This window comes from Acomys minous, assembly GCF_964271855.1.
Source record: "Acomys minous genome assembly, chromosome: 1".
NCBI classification, from domain to species: Eukaryota; Metazoa; Chordata; class Mammalia; order Rodentia; family Muridae; genus Acomys; species Acomys minous.
Window position 1 is genome coordinate 144,699,301 of NC_140483.1, and position 27,457 is coordinate 144,726,757.

At 40.2% G+C, this 27,457-nt stretch overlaps 1 protein-coding gene across 1 annotated transcript; it reads right to left on the reverse strand.

The window, feature by feature from the left end:
• Window positions 1–27,080, reverse strand: LOC311598342 (acyl-coenzyme A amino acid N-acyltransferase 2-like). Its single transcript, XM_084783414.1, has 4 exons — window positions 26,973–27,080; window positions 10,090–10,588; window positions 7,713–7,915; window positions 1–5,119 (listed from the first exon to the last, which is right to left on the reverse strand). Exons 2-4 carry the CDS (start codon window positions 10,325–10,327, stop codon window positions 4,526–4,528), a joined length of 1,035 nt encoding a protein of 344 aa, XP_084639540.1. The 5' UTR covers window positions 10,328–10,588; window positions 26,973–27,080; the 3' UTR covers window positions 1–4,525.
• Window positions 27,081–27,457: the final 377 nt, after the last annotated feature.

Here is a 27,457-nt window from a genome sequence, read left to right on the forward strand (position 1 = left end):
TAATATTCAGCTCTTTATTATGGAAAATGTTCAGGAATACATAAATGAGCATAAATGAATCTACAAACAAAAGTGAAAGCAAGAAAATGCATATATAGATGCCTTGAGGCATGAAGCAACTTTAAACACACAAAGAATTAACAAAAGGTTAATGGATATGGAGTTTGTTAAGTGAGTGTAGAAGACATTTGTTGTGCCAGAGAGCATATTGGAGATTTTGGAGGCCTTCTTATTGGTACAAACTTTGAAATTTATCTTGAAGTAACAAGCAATCAGTAAGCAAGAGAATGTTACTACTTTAAACCTTTTTCAGACTTTCCATTTTTAAATAAACTTTTTTCAGTCTTTCCGTTTTTAAAGGGTCTTTTTGCATTGTGTATATACAATAACTAAATGGAATCAAAAGTAGAAGTGGGGTTACCAAGTAAGACATTGCTTTCTATTTTAGATTCCTCTTCATTTTCTAATTATGTGTGTGTGTACATGTCTATAGGGGTTGGGAGTATGTATGGGTAAGCTAAGGTGCTTGTGATTTTGAGACACCTGGCATGTGTGTTGGAAACCGAACTTGACCCTTGAGATTCATCTTCATTTTTTAATTACGTGTCTGTGTGGATGTCTGTAGGCATTGGGAGTATGTGCAGGTAAGCTCATGTGCTTGTGATTTTGAGACACCTTGGCATGTGTTGGAAACAGAACTTGACCCCCTGTGAGAGCAGTGCATGGTCTTTACTGCTAAGCCATCCCTTCAGCCGCAGCATGCTGCTTTTTTAGGTAGACATGTCATGTGTTGAAGTAGAGTGGTTATAACCGTAAAGAAAAAGCAGCTTTGAAGGATATGAAAAAGTGCTAGGAGCTAGACTCAACAAAGCCTGAGGTTCAGTAACATCTTCTCCCTGGGGAACACGTTCCTAAATCTAACTCCCTGGAGAGAAGCCTGGTGATGAGTGAGAAGCTGCCATGAAAAGCAGGTCAGATTTGGATATAATTCCCAGGACATCACCCCGAGCAGTTCTGCTTCCACTGGAAGCCCAGAAAACCCCACATACGCTCCTCAGTGGAGAAACTGCCAGGAGAATAGCTTACCCTCTCGAGACCACTCCTTGGTACTCAGCTTGACTTTTTCACGTTCGTGTCTTATATGTTCACAGTGTAGCATGCATCAGCTATAGCCTTCCTGGGAAGCTAACTAAAACTGGCCAAGAGTAACAGAAAGATGGAGGGGATGCACATCTCCTTTGGAGCTCCCCAAGGAAAACAAAATACTAAAACAGACTAAATAATTGCTAACATCAAATTCTAGATCTACACAAGTTACTATTAAAGAGAACTAAACATAAACATTTTCAGGTGTGTAAATATCTGATAATTTTTTTTTCAAATAGGCTATAAGGAGAAACAAATAAGTAGCTAACTCATAGTTCTGATTAAATAACTATTTACTTTAAAATAAAGTAATAATATGTGAGGGAGTGTTATGAGAAAATAAACTTACATTGGGGTCAGAAAAATGAATAATTGATATAATATTAAGCTCTTTATTATGGAAAATTTTCAGGAATACATAAAGAAGAAGAGAATATTATAAAAGAACTTTCTCAATACAACATTCAAAGTCTTTTGTGGTAATCTTGCTTTTTGCAATATTCCTGGCTTTTAAAATAATACCCACATATCAAAATTGGCCACTGAAGAATACTTCAATATAAGCCTCTAAACTTTTTTATATAATCATAACACAATTACCACATAACAATGTCATCATAATTTCTTAGTGTCATTTTGCTGATATCATTAAATATTAATCTATATTCAGATTATTCCAGGAAGATGAACCATATTCAAATTATTTTTGGAGCAATGAAAAAAATGATTAGAGAATATGAATTAAACAAAAAAATTGATGACACATTTTCAACAACATAATAGCTTTAGTTAAAAATAACATCCTTGTGTATCAAAATCACAAAAAGAAGAGATTTGGTACAAAAACAGCTTAATTTTGTGGAGTGATGTTTGAGATGGCTTGATGTCATGATTTCTGAACGTATACATATTATTAGAAGTCAGGGAGTACCAGGCTTAGGAAAAGAGCTACAATAAAATTACCCTTCAGAAAGTAACTACACTAGCAGAGAGGGAAAGGGATGTTTCCCTTGAAGCCCTGATGAAGCACTTTATTAAGAAGGCCAGCTTACTCTAACAGAGAGACACCCTATAACATGACAACGGACAAGACATCATATAAATCTCCCAAACAATGGAGATGTCATGGCTTTCGTAAGTTTCGGAGGGTGGGTGGGAAGTTTTATGCCATGTGGTTTAATTCAAGTAACATTTCAACATAGCCTATATGCTAAGTACCCAGTTACTAGATAGAGCCATAAGCCTTTCTTGCAGCTTTGGGAATGAGGGGCTCTGAGGCCATGGACCTCTTATCTATCTGTTACTGAGAAGGAAGGATGGTTGGAAGGAGCAGAGAGAGGTGCAATAGATGGGCCCGAGGCCAGCCATTTTAACTATCTGTTACAGAGATGAGGGAGGTTAAAGGGATGGGGTAGAGAGGCTCAGTGGTCAGCGCTTGTTCTCTCCAGGGTAGGAACCGGTTCTCTTCAAGAGTCTTGAAGTGGCAAGCAATGATCTAATACATACCTCAAAACACCTCACTATTATGTGCCTGTTATCAATAAAAATATAGGCGTTTAGCTTTTTCTCCATTTCCTAATTTACTTCTCCAGTTTCTTTGTTCCAACCAGGGCTTTCATGTCATTTTTATCTTCCCAGTCTAATTTAGTGGAGCCCATACAATTAATTGATGAATCTCAGAAACAACTGACCCACAGGATAAGCTGTGATCCGGATTTGTTTACTCACGGTGACATTTAACTTATTTTCTTGACCCAATGCCAGTAAAAGATCAAAGCCGTGCTTAGATTCAAGTTCAACATGCTCCTAGGACTGGCTCCTAGTAACACCATCAGTACCCGTTAACTCCTTCCGTGAAATCTGTCATGCCAAACTGTCGCTTCTCACAGGCCAGTGTGAGAGGTGGTTCTGGGTAGAGCCGATCTGGTCCTTCCCTCCATGATGAAGTGACATCCCTTCACTCCTGCCCCTTCCACACTACAGCATTCTGTACTTGGGTAAAACTGCCTTTGTGTCAAAGGAGAGAGAGAGTAGAGATACAAAAAGAGAACACTACCTATCAGAAACAAACACGGAAAAAAAAAACTGTAAACGCAGAGCATGAGTTAATTTAATTTAAAACACAATACATTAACAAATGAATTTAAAAACACTTGAACCAGTAAGTGAAGCAAACGTTTCCACGTGAGAAGATAAACACGAGAAGCAAGTATTTAGGCAAGTCAGACTAAAAAAAAAGAGAAAACAGAGCTTATGTGAAAAGAAAACCTGTTCTAGAAAACAAGAGAAAGTCTGCAGAAATAGAAGAATTAGCTCCAAAAGAAACTTTAGAATCCTTGTTAGTTGGTGCAAATTTTTTTATCTATTCAAATTAAATGAGCATGCGGAAACAGTGATGAATGAACATGAGGGTAAGTCGCCAAACTGAAAGGCCAGAGGAGAGAAGCACCATGAAACCATAGAGGAAAAGTCCAGGAAACCAGCTGCTCTAAGAGCCCTGTTTACACAGCTCACTCAGCTTCAGTAAATACCCCAAAGGCACTTGATTAAATTTGATTGCATTCTTGATTTTTTTAAAAAGTAAAGAGCAAAGAGAAACATCCCATTAAAAAAAAAAAACTATCTACACCAAGTGTTATGCTTGATAGTAGACTAGATAGTTCACTTCAAGCATCAGAAACCCAACATACAATAGTTTAAACAGAGAGTAGTACTACTCCTAGAAAGACATTTGGCAGTTTTAGAGATTTCCTTTGGATTGGAAATGCCTAGATCAAATGAATCTTTTTTTTTAAAAAAAAAGTTTGTTTCTCTGTCTGTTTGTTTGTTTGTTTGGTTGGTTGGTTTTTCAAGACAGGGTTTTTCTGGGTAGCCTTGGCTTTACTGGGCTCACTTTGTAGACAAGGCTGGCCTCGAACTCACAGAGATTCCCCTGACTCTGCTTCCCCAAGTGCTGGGAATATAGATGTGCGCCACCATGCCCAGCGATCAAATGAATCCTTAATTCTGGTGTGTGTGCGTGTGTGTGTGTGTGTGTGTGTGTGTGTGTGTGTGTAGTGTTTATCAGTTTACAAGAAGATCACAATTTCTGAATACTGGTGTACTCCCATATATAAACTAAAATTTAATTTACAAAATTTCAAACTACATAGAAATCTGTCAGAAATACGTCAGATGAACGTGTGTCCTGGTCTTTTAATTTGTCTCATTTCCTTCCAAGTAAACTAGGATGAATGTGAATGAAAGAAAGCCAGAATGTTGTCTCCCACCCCCTCCCTTGCCCTCCAGTTCCTAACTAATGCTTTTATCCTCACACTAATTCCAACCTCTTCTCTAACCCACTTCCTGCCCTCTACCCTACCATGGTCACAACATTTGCTTAGAGTTTGCTTCCAGAGTGAAGGAGGTGTTGCCTGAAGAACTTCAGGATCTCTCTCCAGGAGTGTTCCTGGGCTGCCGCGTGAGCAGTAGGATCTCCTCCCCAAAGCAAGGGTTTACCCAAGACGGAGTGCCAGGATGCAAAGCAATGAGGAGAAAAGGGCGGCTCTATGATGTGACCCGCCCCGGGATATGCCAGCATCCTTCCGTTGCTTCTCCCATGCCTCCTGAGTTGGTCCAAGGCCCTCTGTGCGTTTGCCTTGCTATCCAGGCATTCGTCATTCTCTCCTACAATGAAGAGGATCTTCCCTTGAGCCTTTTCGACGGGAAGTATGTTCTGTGGGTTCAGCTTATTCGAGGAATCATCTGTATAACGATGGAGGCGCACAGCACCTGACACATGGACTTCACTGCGCTCCCGAGCCAGTTGGATGGGTGTCACCACCAGATCTCGGTATCTTAGTGGAATATCAAAAACGATGCTGAACCCATTTATGCAGACAGTGGCAACCACTTGCTTCAGATAACAGGCCATGGCCAGCCCGATGTCTGCACCTTTGCTCAAGGAAATCACACCAATTCCTGGTTGCTGGATCTTAAACACAAAGCAAAGGGAAACTAGTTTCCATGCTGTCCTCTGGAAAGAACCTCTCCCAAAGGAAAGCCAGGCAGTCAAAACATTCAAGCTCTAGCACTCAGGTTTTCTGTACCATGCATCTTAGAACAACTAAAATTAAACCTACGAAAAGATAGGGGTAATGACACAGTCCTATACCTGCAACACCAGGGAGACTGAGGAAAGAGATTTTGAGTTCCAGTCCAGCCTAGGCTACATAGGGAGACCCAGTCTTAAACAACAACAACAAGCAACAGTCTTCAAGTAGAGTTCTACAAATGCAATTAGAATCCAGGAACATTGAACGACAGAAGAGCAGAGACGGGTAGGCCTTCTAAAGAATCACATTATTGACTTCACTAATTGGGGCAGGGAAGATAGCTCAGAAGTAGAGTGCTTTCTGTGCAAGCATGAGGACCCAAGTTCAAGCCCCAGGACCTATGCTTAAAAGCAAGCAGGTGGTTGTAAGTCCAAGCATGTCTCTCTCCAGGGGCTCAGTGGCCTGTCAGCCTAGCCTACACGGTCAGTATCAGGCCATTGGGAAGCCTTGCTTTAAGAAAGAGAGGGGTGGGGGAAAGGGGACCATAGTGTGGTTGCTAGATTTTTGAAAATATTCTATGACTAAAATTCCCATATAAGTATTATTGGTGTACAGCCACAAAGGTTTACGCATATATTATTGACCCTATTCATCTAAGGGATAACCCTGAAAACGTGAGAAGTAGACAGATAAAAGGCTTGTCCTCTGTAAATAGCTATCTACATATATAAACATCCATCCCAACAGAGCAAGGCTGAGGGTCCCAAATGAAGGCTTTCTTTCAAGCTGGAGGACGGAATGTGCAGAAAGAACCAATTTGACCCATGAATGAGGATAGACAGAGCATTCTGGCCAGGCAGTGGCAATAGACAAACTCTCCTCTCCTTGAGAAAGATCCAGGCTGTCCGTGGCTAGAGTGAACAGATGATAGAGCTAGGGAGTCAGACATCATTTCATAGCTGGAAGAAAGTCATTGCCAGCCCGTGTCACTTTCTGCCTTCCTAGTCTTGACACAGTTCATCTAAGTAAGCTTTCTCACAAAAATAACTGAAGCAATGCTGTTACGGATGGATAGCCCACATCTTCAAACCTTGGAGACAGAGTGTTTCAGGTCTGGAGTTTTCAGACTTGACTCTGTTGGCAGAGAAGCCTCACCTGGAAATCTGAAACCCACACAGTAGTCCAAAATACCTTTTTTGAGCATTGTGTTGATGCTCAAACTTTTTAAATGTTAGAGTTTAGATTTTGGGGTGAAGAATGCTCAACCTTGGCATTTATGTCATGAAGCTACTGTGAATCCTAGATGGGATGTCATATATCAAATATTGCTAGTGAACAAGGTGCTCAGTAGTAAGTGAATGCAAGGTGTGAACCATCGTTATTTTACCTTTGTTAGCGTGGACATAAGTACCTAATATTTGAGTGAACATCGTTGGTCTACAAAATGATAAATTAATATAATTAAGTTTAGTAGCATCTCAACTCTGACCATATGGTATTTGCTATTTATGTGTCTCATTTTAGTCATTAGTACAAATACCAATACTTTGGGACCTCTCCAAGAAAACTAAGTCACAATTCAACTGATATTTACTTCATAGGAAAAGCTAGGCTATGAAGTGTACTCTTCAGTCACAAATTTTAATGTGTCTAAGATATATATACATTAGGGGATGGAGAGATGGCTCAGTGGTTAAGAGCACTGGCTGTTCGTCCAGAGGACCCCAGTTCGATTCCCAGAACTCAAATGGTTATCTGTAACTTCAGTTCCAGGGAACAGCCTCACACACAGACATACATTCAGGCAAAACACCAACGCATGTAAAATACAAATAAGGGAATAATCATTTCCATGTTAACATGAAAATGCTGATTATTAATTAGAGAATGGGATTTTGCCTTTCTAGCAGCTCTCAGGTGCTTCTGAGGCCACTTGTCCATGGACCCATTTTCATTACTAAAGTGATACTTAACCATGGGTTGTAAAAGGACACTTCTTTTTCAGATTTATCTGACTAGCCTGGCTTCTGGCAGTGATTAGTTACTTCATCCACAGATACCCAGCTCTGCGAATAACTGACGAGCTAATTCAGGGAGTCAGATTATTGGACCATCTCAGTTTTGCTGGTAAATATTTCAATTCAGTCTCTGAACGTCTGCATTGGTCTTAATCCTTTGATGTAACCTACACCAGCATTATATTGGGTAGAGATCATCACTGATGTATGAAAACATATAAAGTTCAGTGGCTGATAGAGCATTAACAAGCCACTTATGAATACATAGCAGATAGGAGGAGCTTCAAGTGTAGCATGTCTTGGCTTTTCCCAGTGAATAGCCTCACAGTGTGCATGATATATTTATTGCCTTCTGTGTGCCAGTAAACAGTAGCTAATAACCAACTCAATAATTCTATCATTCTTAAAATGTAGGCTGTGCTCTCACTAAGGCTGCATAGAATAGACCAGACATATTTGATTTTCTTTCCTATGATTTTTTGCATGAGGAAATGCTGAAAGGTATTTTAAGTACCTTGGGATGAGCTAGTAGGAAATTGGCGGCTTCCTCAAAATAATCCAAGTCCTCCACCAGCAGTGTGTCAGGCAGGTCTTCATAGGCAAAATATGCTAATGCCATCACTGCAAAGCCATGGGAAGCCAGAAGACTGGCACGAAATTCAAATAGACCCCCATAGCTCCCAAATAAATCAATAATTCCTGGGAAAGGACCCTTCCCTGTGAGAAAAAAACAAAAACAAAAACAAAAAAGTGGGATCAAAAGAGAGCTAAGTAGAACAGTCAAAGCAAAGGCAGAACAATGAACTGCATATAGGCACACAGTAGGATACACTCATACATACTTACACATGCATGTGTGTACACAGATATGTTCATGTCCACATGAGAGCGCACGTTTATTTAATCTGGTTTGTTACCCATATCACAGCTTTATAAATTGTGAGTCACAAATCCATATTGGCTCATATAAGTGAATGTGGGACAATTTTGACAATAGGACATCATTTGAACATGAAGTGGCCAAATTTTAGCTCAAAATAAAATGAGTAGTGGTCTCAATGTGTTTTTTCTGGTTCCCACTGGTCTTTACCTTACCCTGGTTTCTGAATGCATAGCAGGCACTCCTGTCTTCACATGTGCCAGTATGGCATTAATCACAAGAAGTTGCATTTTTTTATCACAAGAATAGACATCCTAGTTGTAATAGATAGATATGATTCTATAGAAAGATAAGGTCTTCAAAAACCTCAGAGACATAGAGAATAAGGCATTTAAAGATGTTTTTATTATTTCAAAGATTTATTGGTGATGAGACAGGTTAACTCCTGGCAACACCCAGCCTACCTCAAAGAAGATAATGAGCATCAAAGAACCTCCTCATGGAAATGGTTTCAAATGTGGCAAACAAGCCACTGGGGAAAATGTCCTTATTTCTACCACAGACAGAATTCTGCCTAAAAAAAGGGCAAACTTGGATGCAGGCAGAGTCAACGGCCAAACTCTGCCAAGACAGGGTAAGCAAGTCCTCAATAGTTCTTGCCTCACAAATATGTCTGTCAGATATACTGGGCCAGAAGGCTGAAGATGATGCTCCAATATTGTACAGACTTTTGGGTAACTGTTCAGGCAACAAACTGTCTCTATCATCTTTTCATTTGGGAAGCTGCTAACCTGCACTCCCTGTATACTCAGGTAATTAATGTTATTCCTTCTCAAGTCTCTGATGGAGTTGAAGACCAGATAGTTTAGTTTTACAATTAAGCTTAGTTGTTTAGGGGTTAAGATGCTTTTAGGTCTAGATAAATGTTTTAAGTTGATAATGACAAGATATGATAGATATTGATTTACATTCAGAATTTTAGACTCACCAAGTTAGGAAAGATGTTTTCTTCAACACTGACAAATACAAATAGCCTATGAATGTAATTAATATATATATATAATTCCTGATCATTTTGTGGTTGGTTCTTCTTGCTGTAGGTAGTTTATTGTATCTATGTGTAATAATATAAATGTATATATAAAAATATTTAACAAAAAAATTTAAGGAAAAGTAGAGAAAAGAAGAAGGAGAAGGAAGAGGAGGAGGAGGAAGAGGAGGAGGAGGAGGAGGAGGAGGAGGAGGAGGAGAAGAAGAAGAAGAAGAAGAAGAAGAAGAAGAAGAAGAAGAAGAAGAAGAAGAAGAAGTTGTTATTACCTCAAACACCTGGGCTCAGGTTCAAGTTTATCTGTTTTATGTGTTTTTACTGAGCATGAAATTCTCAGTGGACACACAGTGGTTTAATTACAGAAAGTGAGGACTTTTGATGTGTTCCTGCAGCCATTCATTGGCAGGTATCAAATCTTCACATTGTACTGTGTTAGAATGTCTGATTTTAAAAATTGCTTTTTGACTTACTGACTTGAGTTTCATAAAAACTCATTACGTGAACTTCGATTCAGAATGAGGCTAGAGTTTTTCAAAAAGTTTTTTTTTTTAGTGGCCCTAAACATACTGAAATTTGGTGCTGCATAGTAATGTGAAGCAAATTTCCTAGCATTGGGAATTATGAAACCAGAATTCCAAACAATCCTGAAGGGTATCTATCCATACCTTTAGTCTCAAATATTCAGCCAAAGTTTAATTCTTTTTGGAAAAATCGGCAAGCCCATTCATCTCATCAGTTTGCAAACTAGCTATCTTCTTTAATAAGTGGTAAAATCATGTGTATACCAAAGAACTACTATAAAATCATTTCTCTGTGCTTTATTATCAGTAACTATCTGATCTCTACATCTATTTCATACAATTATATAGCCAGAATCATGCAAAAATTCTTACAGTGAAAAGAAGTCCCAAGTAGAAAACAATTTAAGAAGCTATGTTCTGTATCAACAGAGATTATTCTCACCTGGAGGGAGAAAAAGGGCTCCACGCACCCGACCTTCTCGGATCTGCTCCCGCTGAACCCCAGGGCCAGCAAACCAACGCTGTACTATCTGGCTGGCCTTGGGTGGAGTTGTAACTGTATCTTGGATAATAACAGAGTCATATAGGTCCAGAGTGATGCGAAAGGGGCTGTTGATCACATCTTTCTTGAGCAGCCTCTGGAAAGCCCTCTTGGGCTTCAGAGACCAAAAGAGGCCCATTGGATGAACCCCTACATAGTCACCGCCCAGGGATGATGCCTGCTCCAGGTCAACTTCGCCAGCCTCGTTGGCCTTCTAGAAGGCTTTGGATTGGAACAGATTCTCCTTCTCATCCTTCAGTGTTGCCTTGATGGTCACCATCTGTGATGGAGGCAGGCCTATTGCTCGGATGGACACGGGCTCATCTGCAAGGGCATTTGAAGGGGTGGCTATCAGTTGGAACATTGTCAAGCTGTCAAGTCAATCAAGGGGCGCTTCTCCCTACAATGAGAGAGGAAACTGGGCTTTAGTAAAAAAAAAAAAAATGTGTTGCACTGGGAGAAGAAGGGAGAGAAGGAGAGAGTGAGGCAGAAGAGGAAGAGTGTGGAAACATTGGTCATATGTTACAGTGAAGGAATGCACTAAATGACCTGCTGAAATCTGGTGAGTAATAGCAAAACTGGGAATTCAAACTAGATGGACCCCACAGATTCAAATTCTAGCTATTCTAAAACTGTAGTTTTGTGGTTTAGAATAAATTGAGCATTAATGCTATGAAAATTATAGCCCCCATGGGGTGTTTGTGAAGTTTTAAGGGCAGTAACATGTGAGCTATGGCACCAAAACAGTACGGCTCTCCCACCCATTTTGGACTGGTGTAATTAGACAATAAGCAATCCATTATGGTGGTGGTGTAACTAGGCCACAGAGTCCCTTTTGGGGGGTTGTTTGGTTGGTTGTTTAGTTGTCTGGTTTGTTTTTTGTTTGTTTTGTTTTGTTTTGTTGTTGGTTGGTTGGTTGGTTGGTTGTTGGTTTTTTGAGACATGGTTTCTCTGTGTAGCCTTAGCTGTCCTAGACTCACTTTGTAGACCAGGCTGGCCTAGAACTCATAGGGATCCACCTGCCTCTGTCTCCCAAGTGCTGGGATTAAAGATGTGTGTCACCACATCCGGCGATTGGTTTTGAAACTAGGATCTCATGCAGCTCAGTCGGGTCTCAAACTCACTGTGTAGCTGATACTAGCCTTGAACTCTTGATCCTCTGCCTTCTCTAAATCACAAGAACTGAGTTTATTTTTAATGTACACTGGAAGGACAGAGACTGAAAATATGTTTTACACACACACACACACACACACACACACACACACACACACACACACAATTTTCCTCAAAGAGACAGGTCTTGCTATATTTTCCAGGGTAGCTTCATTTCATAAGCTGAAATAATTCTCTTTCCTTAGCTTCTCAAGTAGCTAAATATTATACCTGTCTCTGAAAAGTTTTTTTTTTATCAAACTCTCAAACTTTATTATTTTTTATTTTTTTTATTTTATTTATTTATTTATTTATTTATTTATTTATTTATTTATTTATTTTTGGTTTTTTGAGACAGGGTTTCTCTGTGTAGCCTTGGCTGTCCTGGACTCGCTTTGTAGACCAGGCTGGCCTCGAACTCACAGTGATCCACCTGCCTCTGCCTCCCGAGTGCGCCACCACGCCCAGCCTTAAACTTTATTTTTCAGGTAGCAGTTTTTATAAGGCAGGAGACAGGGAAGCATATTGCTATGGCAACCCAGTGGCAGGCTATCTCAAGACATGGGCAATTCCAAGCAGGTCATAAAGTTCTGCCACACCGAATATTTTGCTCTATCGTTATCTAATCTAACTGATAAACCACAACAGGGTGGTTCCATCTTAATCTTATCTTTAGTCTAACTGCCGAACCACAACAGGGTCAGCTGGTTTCTGGTAAATGACAGACTGCTGGAGAAATAGAAACCTAAAGGTACAGGCTCTGACAAGATGGCTGAACATTGGCCATATGGCCTACTGTCCCCAACAAAAACCTTTATTCAATGTAATTAAACTGAGAAGATGGACAAAGAGACCCAGAGCTCTTCCAAGTTTAACTTGCCCAAGATTTCCCCAAGTCCTTCATCTTAAGCATCCTGGAGAGGCATTAAAATTGAAACAATGGGCTAAGGAGATATCTATCATCTATCTAGCTGTTTGTCTCTCTGTCTGTCTATCTATCTATCACTTATCATCTATCTATCTGTCTATCTATCAGCTATCATCTATCTATATATTTATATGCAGTTCTATGTAGTTCTATGTAGTGGTGTCCACCATTGAATAATTATTGTTTGGGCTCATTCACACCTTATAAGGTGGTCTGAGAGGTTGTTAGAGCTATAGAACCCCTTGAAAAGTATTTTTAAATACAAAGTAGCATTTTCTCCTTGACTACTTCATGCTTTCCATTGTCCCCAGGGGGAATTGAGCATGGGTTCTGCTTCCTGTCCTGACTGAGGTTTTTCTACTCATCAGAACAAACCTGAATACCTTTGTCTTGCATTTCCTGCAAAATAAAATGAAAGCTCTTTGGAGAAGAGGCACTTTCTGCCACACTTTCTATGACCACACTGCTGAATGATGATATGTATAGTATCAAGGTCATGGGCACTGCCTTTTGGACAGGCTTACTGTCCTTCTCCTTATGAACTCTTCTGTGAGAACAGCTAGGATGCTCACATACCAAACAGCCTTTTCTCCTTTGGATATCTAACTCTACTGGGAACTAGAAGAACAAGAAATTGAGCCACCACTTCTCCCCTGATGCAGCATCAGGAAAAATTGAGACAGTTGTTCTGTTTTGGCTCAGTAGAGGACATCAGATTTTACCTATGCTCATCATAGGATGCAGAACGATCAGATACCCTTCCTGATTTCCATCTTTCTAATTAGAGAACGGGAGAAGTTTTGACTGGTTGTTGGTTTGTTTTGTTTTGTGTTTGTTTTTTACTTTAATTCTGGCAGCCAGGTATTTTACCAAAGAGCCACAAGACATATAGGTTGATAATTTCATTGTTTTATAGGATGCCCTGAAAATCATCCAGTGGCATGCCAAGAATCAATTGCACACTATATCTCCTAATAAGCTCACATTTCAAGTTGCTCTGACTACATTCCTCAATCAATATCGAGTAAATTTACTGAAAGAAAAAGCAATGCTCCCTTTATTTTAGCCTTTGGTCTACCCTGGAACACTGCTGAATTCCTACTCTTTTTTTTCACCTTTACTTTGTTTACAATGTTGACTCTTTGCCCAATCTTTCACTAAAAGAATCTGAGGTTGCCCTATGAATAATATGCTTTATGTTCTTACTTCCCAAAGAACGTTTTAGAAACATCTCATACATCTGAGTTACTTAAACCTTTCTTTTCAACCCTTTTCTAATCAAATAATGGGTATAAGTCTACTATTAAAAACAATACCTGTCATTTAAAGTCTCCTCAAATTTAGCAACAAAATTTTTCTTCTTTACTAGGGGCCTTCCTGAGTGGGGCTGAGATGGGGTTGGGGCTAGGGGATCCCCCTGGTGTAGATTACCCCCTGTGAGGATCAAGGAGGCAACTACAGAGGGATATGAAGCAACAATTTTTTTTCTAGTTGCCACAAGTAAATGAATCCATTCAAGTGGCCCATTTTTTTTTTCAGAGACATCCAGTGGGAGTATGAGGAATGGATATAATAATCAAATTCTAAGGCTGTGTGTAGTCAATTGATTGCAGTTGTTGGTTTGAAATCTTTTTTTATACCAACCGCAGAGCTTGTTTTGCCTTTTTGGTCAATGATCTGGGACAGCATGGATCAGAGTTCACCTTCAGTATGTCAAACAAGGACTTAAGCTCAGCAATAGTTATGTTATAAAAATTTAAATAAAACGGATTTCCAAGATGGCGTCACCGATCACACACTGCATCTGATTAGCAGGAAATACAGGACTGTACAGCGACCTAAAGACCAAACTGAGAACTACAAAACACCAGTGCTTCTGATTCTCAGGTGAGAGGGATCCAAACTGTGTGGGGCATGGGTAGGTCCGATCCCTGGCCACCCAAGTAACTCTTGGAAAAATCCCTGGGAACACCGCACATTAGCTGCCATCTTGGGAGGGATGGTGGGAAACCTCTGCAGCTTCGGGCCCTCACTGCGGGCTACCACTTGCGGGACCCCAGACAGAAAAACTGTGGGATATACTTGCAGCTCCTGGCTCTCACTCCCTCCTCCCAGCCCCCGTCTGCTGCTTGCTGGATCTGGAATAGGGAGCGAACAGGCAGAGCTTAGTCCAGGCACAGGACACGGTCCACAATAGCTGCTTCCCGAGAAAAGAGTGCAGGGCACTCAAGTTCCTTTCAGCCCTGAGCTAGACTTGCTGGGTCACAGAGCAGATACATATACCCCTGCCATCCCAAGAGGGCCTGTGGAACTTATGAGCAGCTTGGAGATCCAATCTCTTACAACACCTCCAACTGCCTACTAGCTGGAAACAAACCTTGTGGCTGGCAGAGCTAAATCCAGGCTCTGGCCACAGTCCTCATTAGCTGCCATCCTATGAGCAACTTCAGGCCTCGGTCAGGCCTTGGTCTATATACACACACACACCTGAAGCATACCACTCAGATACAGCTAAGACACAAGGCAAGCCCACTGAGAAGAGATCAGCTTGGGCCACATTACTCATGAACTGTAATCCTACTAGCAGCAGCTGGCCCTGATCTCACCCGGCCCACCAAAGCCTATTTATTGGCCAGATCCACCTAGGTCACAGACCAGAGATTTTTGCAGGCCACAGCCCACATTTGCTGCTGTTTCCTGAGAAGCTTGGAGCTCTAATGTCTCTCCCTTGGCCTTACCCAAATGGGGCACAGAGAACCATCTGTAACACAGCAGATAGACAGAGCCCTCCATCTCAAAAAAAAAAGACTGTATGGTTTCTGAGCAACTTTGGGCTTAGAAATATATCAGCTCAATCCTCCCCTGCCCGACCCAACTGGAATACAGTCAGGGAACCCAGCTGAGCTGAGCTGGGTGCAGGCTATAACACCCCCTGTCCAACATCCTAAGGAGGCTTCTGGGGAGCCCTAGCAAACAACCTTTGGCTTAGAGTTCTCCTTACTTGCTCCCAATCTGCCTGGCCAACCTGGGACCTCATTGGAGGAACCCTTATGCCTGCTAACACCAGAGACAACCTGATCACTAGAAGACAGCACAGGAAGACTAGCAACAAAACTGATAGCCATGTAACAACATAGGAAACCAGTGTGATCCTAACACAGAAGGCCCTGGAGATATGAACACCCACTAAACGCGAGGAGACTTAAAATCTGAGGTGATAAAAATGATAGAAGCTTTGAAAGAGGAAAATAAATCACTCAAAGAAACACAGGAAAATACACTCAGTCAGATGAAGGAATTGAATAAATCCTATAAAGAATTACAGGAAAGTTCAACCAAACGGGAGAAAGAAATGAATAAAAGTATTCAAGACACTCATGGTATATACTCACTCATAAGCAGACATTAGCCACACAATACAGGATAACTACACTACAAAACAGAGTCAGAAACATCAACCAAAGACCATGTATGATATGCACCTAGACCCACTGCTTGGATGTAGTAGCACAGTCTGCTTGTGATTCCCATGTCTGGAGAGGAGGGATGACTACTTCAGGAATGCACTCTGGCCGCCAAACTTAGATCACTTCCCCCTGGCAAGACGGCCATGCCAGGCCACAGAGGAGGAGGTTATAGCTAATACAGATGAGACTTGATAGGCTGAGGTCAGATGTTAGGGGAAGAGGGCTCCCCTGTCTGAGTACTATGGGAGGGAGGGAGTAGAGATGAGGGAAGGAGGGAGGATTGGGAGGGAATGAAGGAAGGGCCTAGAATTAGACTGTGAAGAATTTAAACTGCAGAACAAGCAGGTAACTTATATTGCTAATCCTACCATATGGGACTAGGTCTGAGACTGGCTGAAATGTGAATGTCTAGGCATAGACAATGATTCTTGTTGACTAAGGAACCCCTATGAATTACTATTAGATGCCAATCTTCATATGGCATGAATGAAGATTTACAGATGCCTTCTTTTTCTGCTCATACAAAGAACAGAAATCCAGCCTTAATTGTTCCATAAATCATGCAAACCTCTTATACACTTATAATTTTAGGACTGTATAATGCTTGTGAGAAATTAGATGCTTTAAGAACAAAAGAGCCAGACACTGACACTGGATCAGACCTGACAGGATGCATTCCTCGCAGCATACTGGACATTAACATCCTGTTTGGAGAAAGTGGTTGAAAATAAAGAAGAGGGAATATAGAAATGTACAGGGAAGATAGAACAAAAAGTAGATTAGTGAATCTACTCCTCAACTTAATGCCTCAATTGTCACTCACAAGATATTTTTAAATCACTGGTATAGAATTTTGTATATAGATGCAAAATAAATTCTAGATACAGTGGTATAGAATTCAAATGTAATATTATTCTTCACGCATATACTATACATGTATGTATGTATGTATTTCTACTCTAATATGAGTTATTGTACCCATATCACTCAATTATAATACAAGGTTAACTTCCAATGCTTTGAAAGTGCTATCAAGCTGTTTAAAAGAAATAAGTTATACAAATTAAGTGTTAATAGATTAAGCCATGGTCATGTCAATTGCCAGTCTACTTTTATCACAAGAATATACATCTTAGGTGTGGCAGATAGATATGACTCTAGAAAGACAAAGTCTTCAAAAAAAAACCCCAGAGACATGCAGAATATGGCATTATAATGTTTTTTTATTACTTTAAAGATTCGTTGACAATGAGACAGGTTAACTCCTGGCAACACCCAGCCTACCTCAAAGAAGTAATGAGCATCAAAGAATCTTCTTATGGAAATGGCTTCAAATGTGGCAAACAAGCCACTGGGGAAAATGTCCTTATTTCTACCACAGACAGAATTCTGACTAAAAAAAGGGCAAACTTGGATGCAGGCAGAGTCAACGGCTAAACTCTGCCAAGACAGGGTAAGCAAGTCCTCAATAGTTCTTGCCTCACAAATATGTCTGTCAGATATACTGGGCCAGAAGGCTGAAGAAGATGCTCCAACGTTATATAGAGTTTTGGGTGACTGTTCAGACAGCAAACTGTCTCTGTCATCTTTTCATTTGGAAAACTACTAACTTGCACTCCCGGCATACTCAGATAATCAAGTTTACTCCTTCACAAGTCTCTGAGGGAGTTGACAACCACGCAGCTTAGTTTTATAGTAAAGGTTAAATGTTTAGGGGTTAAGATATTTTTAGGTCTAGATAGATGTTCTAAGTTGATAAGGACAATATGTAATGGAGATTGATTTACATTCAGAAATTTAGATGCACCAAGATAGGAAAGATGTCTTCTTCAAGGCTGTCAAATACAAATAGCCAAAACACTAAAAATTAACATTAAATAATTCCTGATTGTGTCACGGTTTTTCTTGCCATAGCTTATCTATTGTATATATGTGTAATAATATAAATGTATATGTACAAAAATAAAATAATTTAAAAAAAGAAATAGCTGGACCTAAAAAAAAAAAAAAAAGGACAAATCCTATTTATAGCCCCTAAAATATTTTGAAAATCATTTAACATTATCTAATCTTAATTCTAAAGGCTGATGGGTCACTCTTTGTGTCCTTAAGATATGAACCAAATAATTAAATGGAGGCTGTACCCCTGTACATTTTCTGGGGCCACCTTAAGCCTTTAGGCAGACAACTGAGAAATCAGTTTTTGTAACACTTCTTGTAGGTAGACTATGTCCTTGTGGGAGATAAGCATACCACCCATGTCATGACCCAAATAAATCTGTGAGTATTTATCTATAATATTTTGTAAAACCATATCTACACATTTTTGACAAAGGCTAGGATTATTTTTCATGCCTTGATGTTTATGATATGGCTGTCTTAAATTTGTAGGTGGAAAATCTTTTGCAGTCTTGAGGACTTAAAGGAATGGTAAATCAAAAAACAAAAACAAAAATCCTGTAAACTACAACTATGATATTATCATCCCTAGGAACAACAGGAGATGGCAAGCCAACTTCCATAGTTCCCGTGTCTTCCATAATTTCATTAATTTTTCTCAAGTCTTGCAGGAACCTCTATTTTTAATTTATTTAAATAACAAATATAGGAGTATTCCAATAACTATTGGAGGCTTCTGTATAGCCCAGTTGTAAATGCTCATTAACCAGATCTGTGGCTGCATGTATCTTTTCTGCAGTTGGGGCCGTTGTTCTACCCATGCAGGAGTCTCAGATTTCCAAATGATGGGGTGGGCAGCTATTTTAATAGTGGCCCCCTAGGAAAATATTTTTATCAAAGCCTAATCCCTATCTGTTTTGATTTTGTTTAGGTTGTATGGGCTCTGTAATTTACTGACTATTTTTCTCTATAGACCCCTAATTGGGATCAAATTTTATTTGTATCATTTGAGAAGCAACTTTATCCTTTAGACTTATTAAAAGAATTCTCATTTGTTCCAAAATGTCTCTTCCCCGTAATGTGAAAGGCAAAGATGGAATAACATAGAGACAAAAGGAGTCAGAAGAATCTTCATCTGACCATGTTAAAAATCTGAGCACTTTTTTGCCACATTAACAGCTTTTCCTAATCCAATTAAAATTGATGGGGTATTTTGGGTTTGCCAAGAGGAGAGCCAGTATTTTCCAGCAATACAAGAAATATCAGCTTCTGTATCTATAAGACCCTCAATATCCGTATTTTGTACCTTTAAGATTTTTGTAGAGTATGAATTTTTAACTTCCTGTATCCAATGCCATATCATTAGAACCAAACCCTTGATTTCTAAGAAAAGGTTTTGTGTCACCACCATTATTTGAGAGGCCTCGGGTTGGCCTCTAACCCACTTTCCTGGCTGGAAGACTGGGATCATGTTCCTCTCAGTAGCAGGGCTAAGCATTTCTCCTTGAGCCCTTCTAGGAGGGGTCGATATTCCATCTTTATATTTGGAATGACACTTTCTTCTTCTGTTAAAACCCCTTTGACTGTGAGGGCATACTGTTTGGGGCATATTAATGAGAGTTGTATTTGTTTGTGGCATTCTGCTAGTGCCTATGGCTGTCCCTGTGGTGGTAATTTTTTTCTTTCCTTTCTTTAAACAGTCCCTACTAAAATGACCTAGCTAGCCATATGAAAACTATGATTTATTCCTTCCTCCTTGGGTGTGGTTTTTCTGACTTTTTAAAAATTGAGTAATGGTCTGTCCTTGAAAGGCTGCTGCAATAGCTATTCCTTGTAAATAGGAAGGAGTAATCTCAGAACATACTGTAACAAATTCATTGAGATCTCCTGATTCTAGTTGGTCTTGGCAGTGTCTGGCAAGCAGAGTTTACATTATCAAAAAACAGCTGTTTAATAATAATTTGTGTAGTGTCACCTTGAAGAACCATTTTATTCACAGCTTCCATCAGTTTGGATAAAAAAAATGCTTCAAAAGGTTCATCAGTTTATTGCCTAATATTAATCCTGTTGTCTTAATATCAGAGGAAAGGAGCCTTCTCCTTGCTGCTACAGCAATAACTGAACATGGGGTGAGAACATATTTACTAAGACATAGTTGATCTTTAGCCAGAATCCAGTCTCCAGCGCCCATGCACATATCGATAGTCATCCTAGTTCCTTTCCTGCCAACATTTTGTAAGGCAGTTTCCTTTTTTGCTAATTCATGTTGGGGTGTGTGTGTGTGTGTGTGTGTGTGTGTGTGTGTGTGTGTGTATGTATGTGTGTGTGTATATATGTATGATAGTGTGGTGTATATATATTTATGTGTGTGCTTATGTGGTGTGTGTCTATGTTTATACATGTATGACCATTTGTACGTGTATATATGTTTGTGTAAGTATGTATATGTGTGTGTGCTGTGTGTATGTATGTTTATGTGATATGTGTATGTGTGTGTTTGTATGTGAAAATGCATGTACAAGTGTTTATATGTATGTTTGTGTGGCGTGTGTATGTGTATATATGTAGGTATATATTCAACTCTCCAAAGCAGAGAGTTTCCCCAAGTCAAGCATGACTTAGCAACCTGAAACCAACCACAGTGGGTCATCCATCTACTGGTCAAACCTTCCACTAAAGTAATTGTATGTGAAGAGGAGGGTCCATAATTTGTAGTAGCCTGCTTAAACTTTTCTAAATTTTTATAGAATAAAATGCTCCCATGAAGGTTCTCATTCTCTTCATCATCAAAAAAAAAAAAAAATAGCTGGAAAACAATCAAGTTATTGTCCTAATTGATGATTTTGTTTAAGAGCCCCTCTAAACTCCAGTGAAGAGACAGGTATTTTACCCTTTTTAGACTCCTTAGGCTGGAACTAGGCTTTAGATATCAAAGAACACCAATCTGGATTGTGGTATTTTGTGGCCTCTTCCTCTAAATCTGTCTTTTCCTTATGAGCCCTTCATCCTCATCATGATAATTCACCATCTTAAAAACCTTATGAGAACAAGGAATATAGTGAGGGTATTCTCTCCATATGTTTTGCCAGGCTTAAATGAATCCCCTATTAACAATGGGAGCTGATACAGATGTAAACACACAAGGGTCTTTTAATTGTTCAGCTTAAGCTGGACCCACACTATCACCGACACAGTGGATCAGGTGTGAGTCCCGAGTACAAGTAGCAAGAACTTTTTATAGATTGTAGTGAGCGAGAAAGCAGGTAAGTTGAGTTTCTAGTTTGGCAAGCATCGTACTGATTATTCCTTGAAGTAATATTCATCTGGTACAAGTCCAGTATCAACCCACGAATAATTAAGGTCTACAGAATAACTCTTGAAAGATCTGGGGGAGCATCTGAACTGTAAGACTCACTCGTGTCAGAAGAGTCTTTTTCTGGAAGCCCCAATGAGAGATGGAGTCTGAGATTGATGCAAACGCAAGAGGCTTTTATTGATCCATCGTGATGGGGTCTACCTGCCTTCAAGAAGGAGACCCAGAGAAGCAAAAGCAGTGGGTTGTTAATACCCTTTACAGAAGCAGACCTCAGCAACAGTTATTATTACAAACTTGATTGGCTAACAGAGTGACCTTTAAGTTGATTGGCTGGGTGACCATGGCCAAGCAAGGGACCAGGGCCAGACAGTAGGAGGGAATTTTTTGTTTGTTCTGGTCACTATGATCTGTATCTCTGATTGGTTGGTCCTGGGTGCAAGCTCCTAGGAACAGTTGCTAGCTGTGTGTTTGTGGCTCTCCCTGGAAACTCCGGGGCGAGGTTGGTCAAGTGCTCCAGCCCTGTTGGTTTGGTCTCTGTAGAACTTTTAGTGCTTTCTTATTTTCTAGCTGATTGGTTAGTTTATATCTCTGTGCCAAGTGTATCTTCGTGGGTTTTTCTAGATCCAGAGTTCAAGAGTAGGTCACCCAAATACAGAAATGAAAGTTTTAAGCAAAATGGAGTTACTTTGGTCCAACACATCATCTCCCCTTCCTGAAGGGCAGGGCAAGGTATCTTTCTCTTTAGTCTTGCCAGTATCTAATACTTGCCTAAAAATGCTCCAATAAGAGAAAGCACTGAAGGGTCAGAGTGAGCCTGAGTGGATCTCTACTGTCCAACTTATGACATTGAAATCCCAGTACCAACCCCTAAACTCCACTCAAGGATCTGGGATGGAACAATACTCAAGGGGGAAATGAGAGGATCAGACATTGCTGAAAGGGCCGTGGCTGGAGTCACATAATCTCCACAGGCACTGGCCAACCTCTACAGACACTTGCAATACCAGCTGGTCTCACACCGCCTCCACGGGCAATAGCCAATATCAGTTAGAAGTACATAGCCAGATAGGATTTCCCCTAGAAGTCTTTAAAAGAGCCTGCAAGTTCCTCCTCATGGTTGCCGCTATTTGTATGGATGGTTGATGCCTGCATGCAGGCTGTTTCTGCAGAATAAATTCTCCTCATTTACATACTATTTGAGTCTGAGGTTTTCCTTCAGCGAGTTTTGGACCCTTAAAGCCCCAACAGGCATTTTCTTAGGTCCATTCTTCTGACACCAAAATTGAATATTGTTTCAGGATTTTTTTTTTTTTATCTCAATGTGATCCCTAAGATTGGGAACTCTAAAAACCTATCTTTGATCCCATTGTGATCCCTGAAATTGAACTGTAGATCCCTGTGTCTTGTGATTGATCCCTAATACACCTTTAATGCAAGAACTTTCTCTTTATTGTAAACAGGTGATTAAGGGTGTAGTTCAGTTGGCCTTATACACACCTTTAATCCAAGAGCTATCTGTACACAGGATTTAATAAAGTTAAATGATTTAATAAAGGTCAAGGGGTAGAACAAGAAACCAGCTGGCAGGGATTAAACAGTAGGAGGGACTTTGAGTTGAGGGGTATTTAAGACTGCCTGTAGAAGTAGGAGTATTTGGGTCTTTAGTCTTTGTCATTCTCCCTCTTGGGATTTGAACTTAAGCTCTTAAGCTCCTCAGCTCCATGGCCTTTGGCTTTTTTAAGCTTTGAGCTAGTAAGCCTTTGTCCTTGGGCTTTTTTGGCCTTTTCCTCCTGGCCTGCCAGCTGAACTAATGAGCATTTTGGACCTTCTCCACTGGGATGTGAGCTGAGTAGGAAGTTCAGCTGGGTGCTTTCTCTACCCTCCAAGCCAGCAGGTTTTTCATCACAGCATCTGACTCCCGAGTCTTCATTGGTAAAATCGAATGATCAAGGATTTTCTATTAAAACAACAGAATATCCTTCCTAGTCTGTCTCAAGTTTCTAAATCTGAAGTCCTGAAGACCAAGGAGCATCACTGTGCAGATTCTAAGAAAGTAGTTTATAGCAAAGTACTGACTTTGGTTCCCCTTTTCTTTAAAGTATGCTGTATTACTTCTATAGGGTCTTTTTTCTTTAGAGACTTTATGGCTCATGACTTATTTATAGTTCTTATCTTTTCACCTTTCACTACCTGGGTTTATTTCTTACCCAGGGGGCTTGCAAAGCCCTTTGATGAAGTTCTATTCTTTCCTCAAGTAGACTTACCTCTATGGGCCTCTTTTTAGGGGGGCCCTTCAAGGTTATGGATGCCGGGGACTTGGGGGATGACTTCCCTGGCACAGAAAGTCTTTGCCAACATGGCATGCACAGAGTAGGCAAGGCATCCTCAAGGAGAGAATGGGAGTCAGGCAGTGGTCCAGAATGTCCAGCAGTCAGGCCACTTCTTTGGCTCTGACTTCTAGCAATCAGGTGCTTCTTTATTTGCTCAAGTTCCACAGAACAAAAACAGACTAATGATTACCCAAGTGGTACAGTGTGTGTATGTGTGTGTTTGATGTTTCATTACATGTCCAGGGTTATAAGGCCATTTACAATATACAAACATAACAGATTTTTTTTCTTATTATTAGCCCTATAACTCCAATTTAAAGAATCTAAAGAATGTCTTCTCCAAAGCAAACACATTTAGTACTGTTAGAAAGCACTCCAGGGGGTTGGAGAGATGGCTCAGAGGTTAAGAGCACTGACTGCTCTTCCAGAGGTCCTGAGTTCAACTCCCAGCAACCACATGGTGGCTCACAACCATCTGTATAATGTGATCTAATGTGCACAGTATACATAATAAATAAATCTTTTTTAAAAAAAAGTAAGTAAGAAAGAAAGTACTCCAGGCAGGCAGAAAATATCTTAACTGGTCTTTTTATGAATAGCAAATACTAATATCTAACTCCTTTTACTATATGTATCATCATCTACACTATAAAGTAGGAAAAGTTCATTTTACTCAATCTATCTTATTTAACGAGTTTTGTTCCATCAAGTGTGTACCCTAAATGACCCCCCTTTCCTTTAAACTCAAAAAGCCCCAAAAGCCAAAGAGCTCAACATCTCAAGAGCTAAAAGCTTCTTTTTCTTCTACACACTGTCTTAAATACTGCTCAACTCAAAGCCGGCGTAATCTTTAATCCTAATGAGCTGGTTCCTTGCTCTGCCTCCTGACCCATGGTTAGCTTGATTAAGTCCTGTGCACAGAAAGCTCTTGGATTAAAGGTGTTTGCTACAGCTCAACCACACCAAACAAAGGGCAGATTTTTACAATTCACAATCTTAGGGTTCATAATGGGATCAAATATCCTGCAACATTTCCCCTTTTTTGTCTAAATAAAAGACATTTTCTCTAATATCAATAAACTATGTACTACTTGGTTAAAAAAATGCATTCATAATTTCTAGTCCATTACTTGGCAACCTTGGAAAAAAGCATTCTGACAATCTAGCCTATCTTGGTGAGTCCAAAGTTCTGTACCTAAATCATTTTGTATCAAAACTTGCATTAGCAATTAAAACCATCTTTAGACCTAAAATATCTTAAATCCTAAACTCAAGCCAGGTGCGGTGGTACACACCTATAATCCCAGCACTCTTGGAGGCAGAGGCAAACAGATTGCTGTGAATTTGAGGGCAGTCTGGTCTACAAAGTGAGTCCGGGACAGCCAAGGCTACACAAAGAAACCCCGTCTCAGAAAGGGGGGCGGGGGGCAAGAAAGAAAGAAAATCATAGACAACTAAGTTTAATTGTAAGACTTTAAGTATTTATTATTCAACCCCATCAGAGACCTAAGAAGGATAAATGTTATCTGAATAAATAGGAAGTACAGAACAAACAGCTTTCAAAACTATAGAAATGACCAGCACTTCTGGCTGCCTAGAAAGTCACTCAAGACTGGAGCATTATCTTTAGCCTTCTGACTCAGAATATCTGCCAACCTTTACTATGAAGCAGGTAATATGAAGGACTTGCCTACCTTGACCTTGCAAAGCTTGGCAGTCAACTTTCCTGTACCTTGTTTTGTCCATCATTCTGTCTGAAGCAGAAACAAGGACAATTTCCCCCAGTGGCTACCTTGCCACAGTGAGGTCTTCTCTTAAAGGAGAATTTTTTTTGATGCTCATCATCTTCTTGGGGTGTTGTCAGGAACTGTCATGTCTCTTGCCAAAAAATTCTCAAATTAATAAAACATCTTTAAATGCCATATTCTATGGAACTCTGAGGTTTTTGAAGACCATCTATCTATCGCTAGTATATCTGAATTACTAGTTGCCAGCTATATATTGACTGGTTAACTTGGAAAACTAGTGCCTAATAAAACCACAAATTTGATTGACTATTAGTTTGCATTTCTTAATTATCCTAAACAGTTGAAGATAATAGCTTTCAAAAAGACTAGAGCATCACATTTCATTTTTAAGAATTACATAGGTACAATACCATAAAAAGAGTTAATACATAATATGCTGTAACTAAACTATAAACATAATTCTGTATCAATATACAAAGGATCTATACCATTGTAACCTATTATAACCATAATTTTGTATCAACATACATAGACCTATGAGAGTACATTCAATTATATACCCTTTCTTGCTGTTGTTCATATATATTTCTAAATCCCCCTCTGTGGGGCTTTGCTGGGTAGAGGTCTTGAGTCTGCTCCTCTCCTGAGAAGCCGCCTTACCTGTGTTGAAAGAGGAAGCACTCTCTCCTGTCTCTAGAAAGCAACCATAAAACCCCATTTGGCAGAAAAAGTGTGAGTAAACTGGTTCTGTTAGACTCGGATTGTCAGAGTCTATTCCTGGAAGCTCATTGATAGCCAGAGTTGATGTGAAAAGCAAAGGAATGTTATTAAACCAACACACCAGAGTCCACCAAGCTCCGAGGAGATGGAAGAGCTCATTCTGTAAAAGAGGAGGGCTTAAATACCCTTTACAGAAGCAGAACTTAGCACAATGTTTAGTTACGAAATGATAGGCTCATAATCTGTGGTAGTAAATTTCAAGTCGGGTGAGATGGGGGCATTAAATTCCAAGGGTAGGGTGGAGATGGAGGTGAATGGGGGTCTGAGGTAGTAAATTCCAAGTAGGGTGGGAAGGGGGCAGTAAATTCTGAGAACAGGGTGGAGACGGAAGCTAAGGGAGAAATATTAACTTTGTCCTGAAGTTCTTAAATTGCTTCTGAGTTCAGGCCACCTGGAATCTTACATTCCCCCCCCCCCCTTTCTTGTAACTATTTCAATCCTGAAATAGTGAGGTCTAAGTGTTCAGGGGCCAAAGGTGAGTAAAATCATGAGAATAGGAAGTGGCTCAATTGGAGGTGGGTTTTTAATAAGTGTCCCCAGTAGTCTCTCACCACCACCACCCCCCTATGTTTTACAGAAGGTACTGTGCCCTCATGACTATTAGCTGGATAGAACCAAATCTTTGCTTGATATAAGGGAAAACACAAAACATGACTAGTTTAAACAGAACTAAGAGTTTGTTTTCTTATAGCCATTGTCCCTCGTGCCAGAGAGTGGCCCTTGACTAAGTATTTCAGCCTATAAAGTGGGGGAAACGGGTGCTGTGGTCACTTCTGTAGCTTCTTCAGGATGATATTGGGGCATTGTTATCAGAGCCTAGAAAGACTGAAAAGCGACTCAAAGGCTATTATCAAAGGCACTTATCAAAAGCATCTGTTTATCTCATCACCTCTGAGTTCACCCAGGCGGGGACACTATTCCCCGGCAGGGGCAGTTCTTTCTGGGGACCCCAACTTGTGTGAGGACACAAGGGTAACATGGTTGCTTCCTCAATCTAGGTGGAGACACGTATGCTGTCTCCTTAACTTAGGCAACTCGATTCCCTGTGCGTTGCTTCCTCAACCCAAACCAGATTCAGATTCAGATTCAGATTCAGATTCAAAGTGAAAGTAACAGAACCACATAGACACAGACAAGAGACAAGACAGGCCATGGCAGTACCTGATAGTTCTTATTCTTCGACCGGAGTCTGGTCCTCAAGGGGCTACAGATTTCGGTGGAACCTCTATATGTTAGACTCAGATCGTCAGAGTCTAATCTTGTAAGCCCATTGAGAGTCAGAGTCCAGAGTCGATGCAAAAGCAAAGGCATTTTATTAAACTGACATGCTGGGGTCCACCAAGCTCTGAGGAGATGGAAGACCTCGTTTTGTAAAAGAAGAGGGTTTAAATATCCTTTACAGAAGCAGAACTCAGTACAATGATTACTTAACAAGTGATAGGCTCACAATCTATGGTAGTAAAGTCCAGGTAGGGTGAGATGTAGCATTAAATTCCAAGGGTAGGGTGGAGATGGAGGTGAATGGGGGTCTGAGGTCGTAAATTCCAAGTAGGGTGGCATGAGGGCAGTAAATTCTGAGGGCAGGGTGGAGATGGAAGCTCGGGGAGAATTTTTAACTTCGTCCTGCAATTCTTAACTTGCTTCTG

Coding starts and splice junctions, on each gene's coding strand:
- LOC311598342 (XM_084783414.1), bottom strand. CDS start 10,327: ATGGGCCTCTTTTGGTCTCTGAAGCCCAAGAGGGCTTTCCAGAGGCTG. Junction 7,916..10,089: donor AGCCCTTTTTCTCCCTCCAG/GTGAGAATAATC, acceptor TTTTTCTCACAG/GGAAGGGTCCTTTCCCAGGA. Junction 5,120..7,712: donor TCCTACTAGCTCATCCCAAG/GTACTTAAAATA, acceptor TTTGTGTTTAAG/ATCCAGCAACCAGGAATTGG.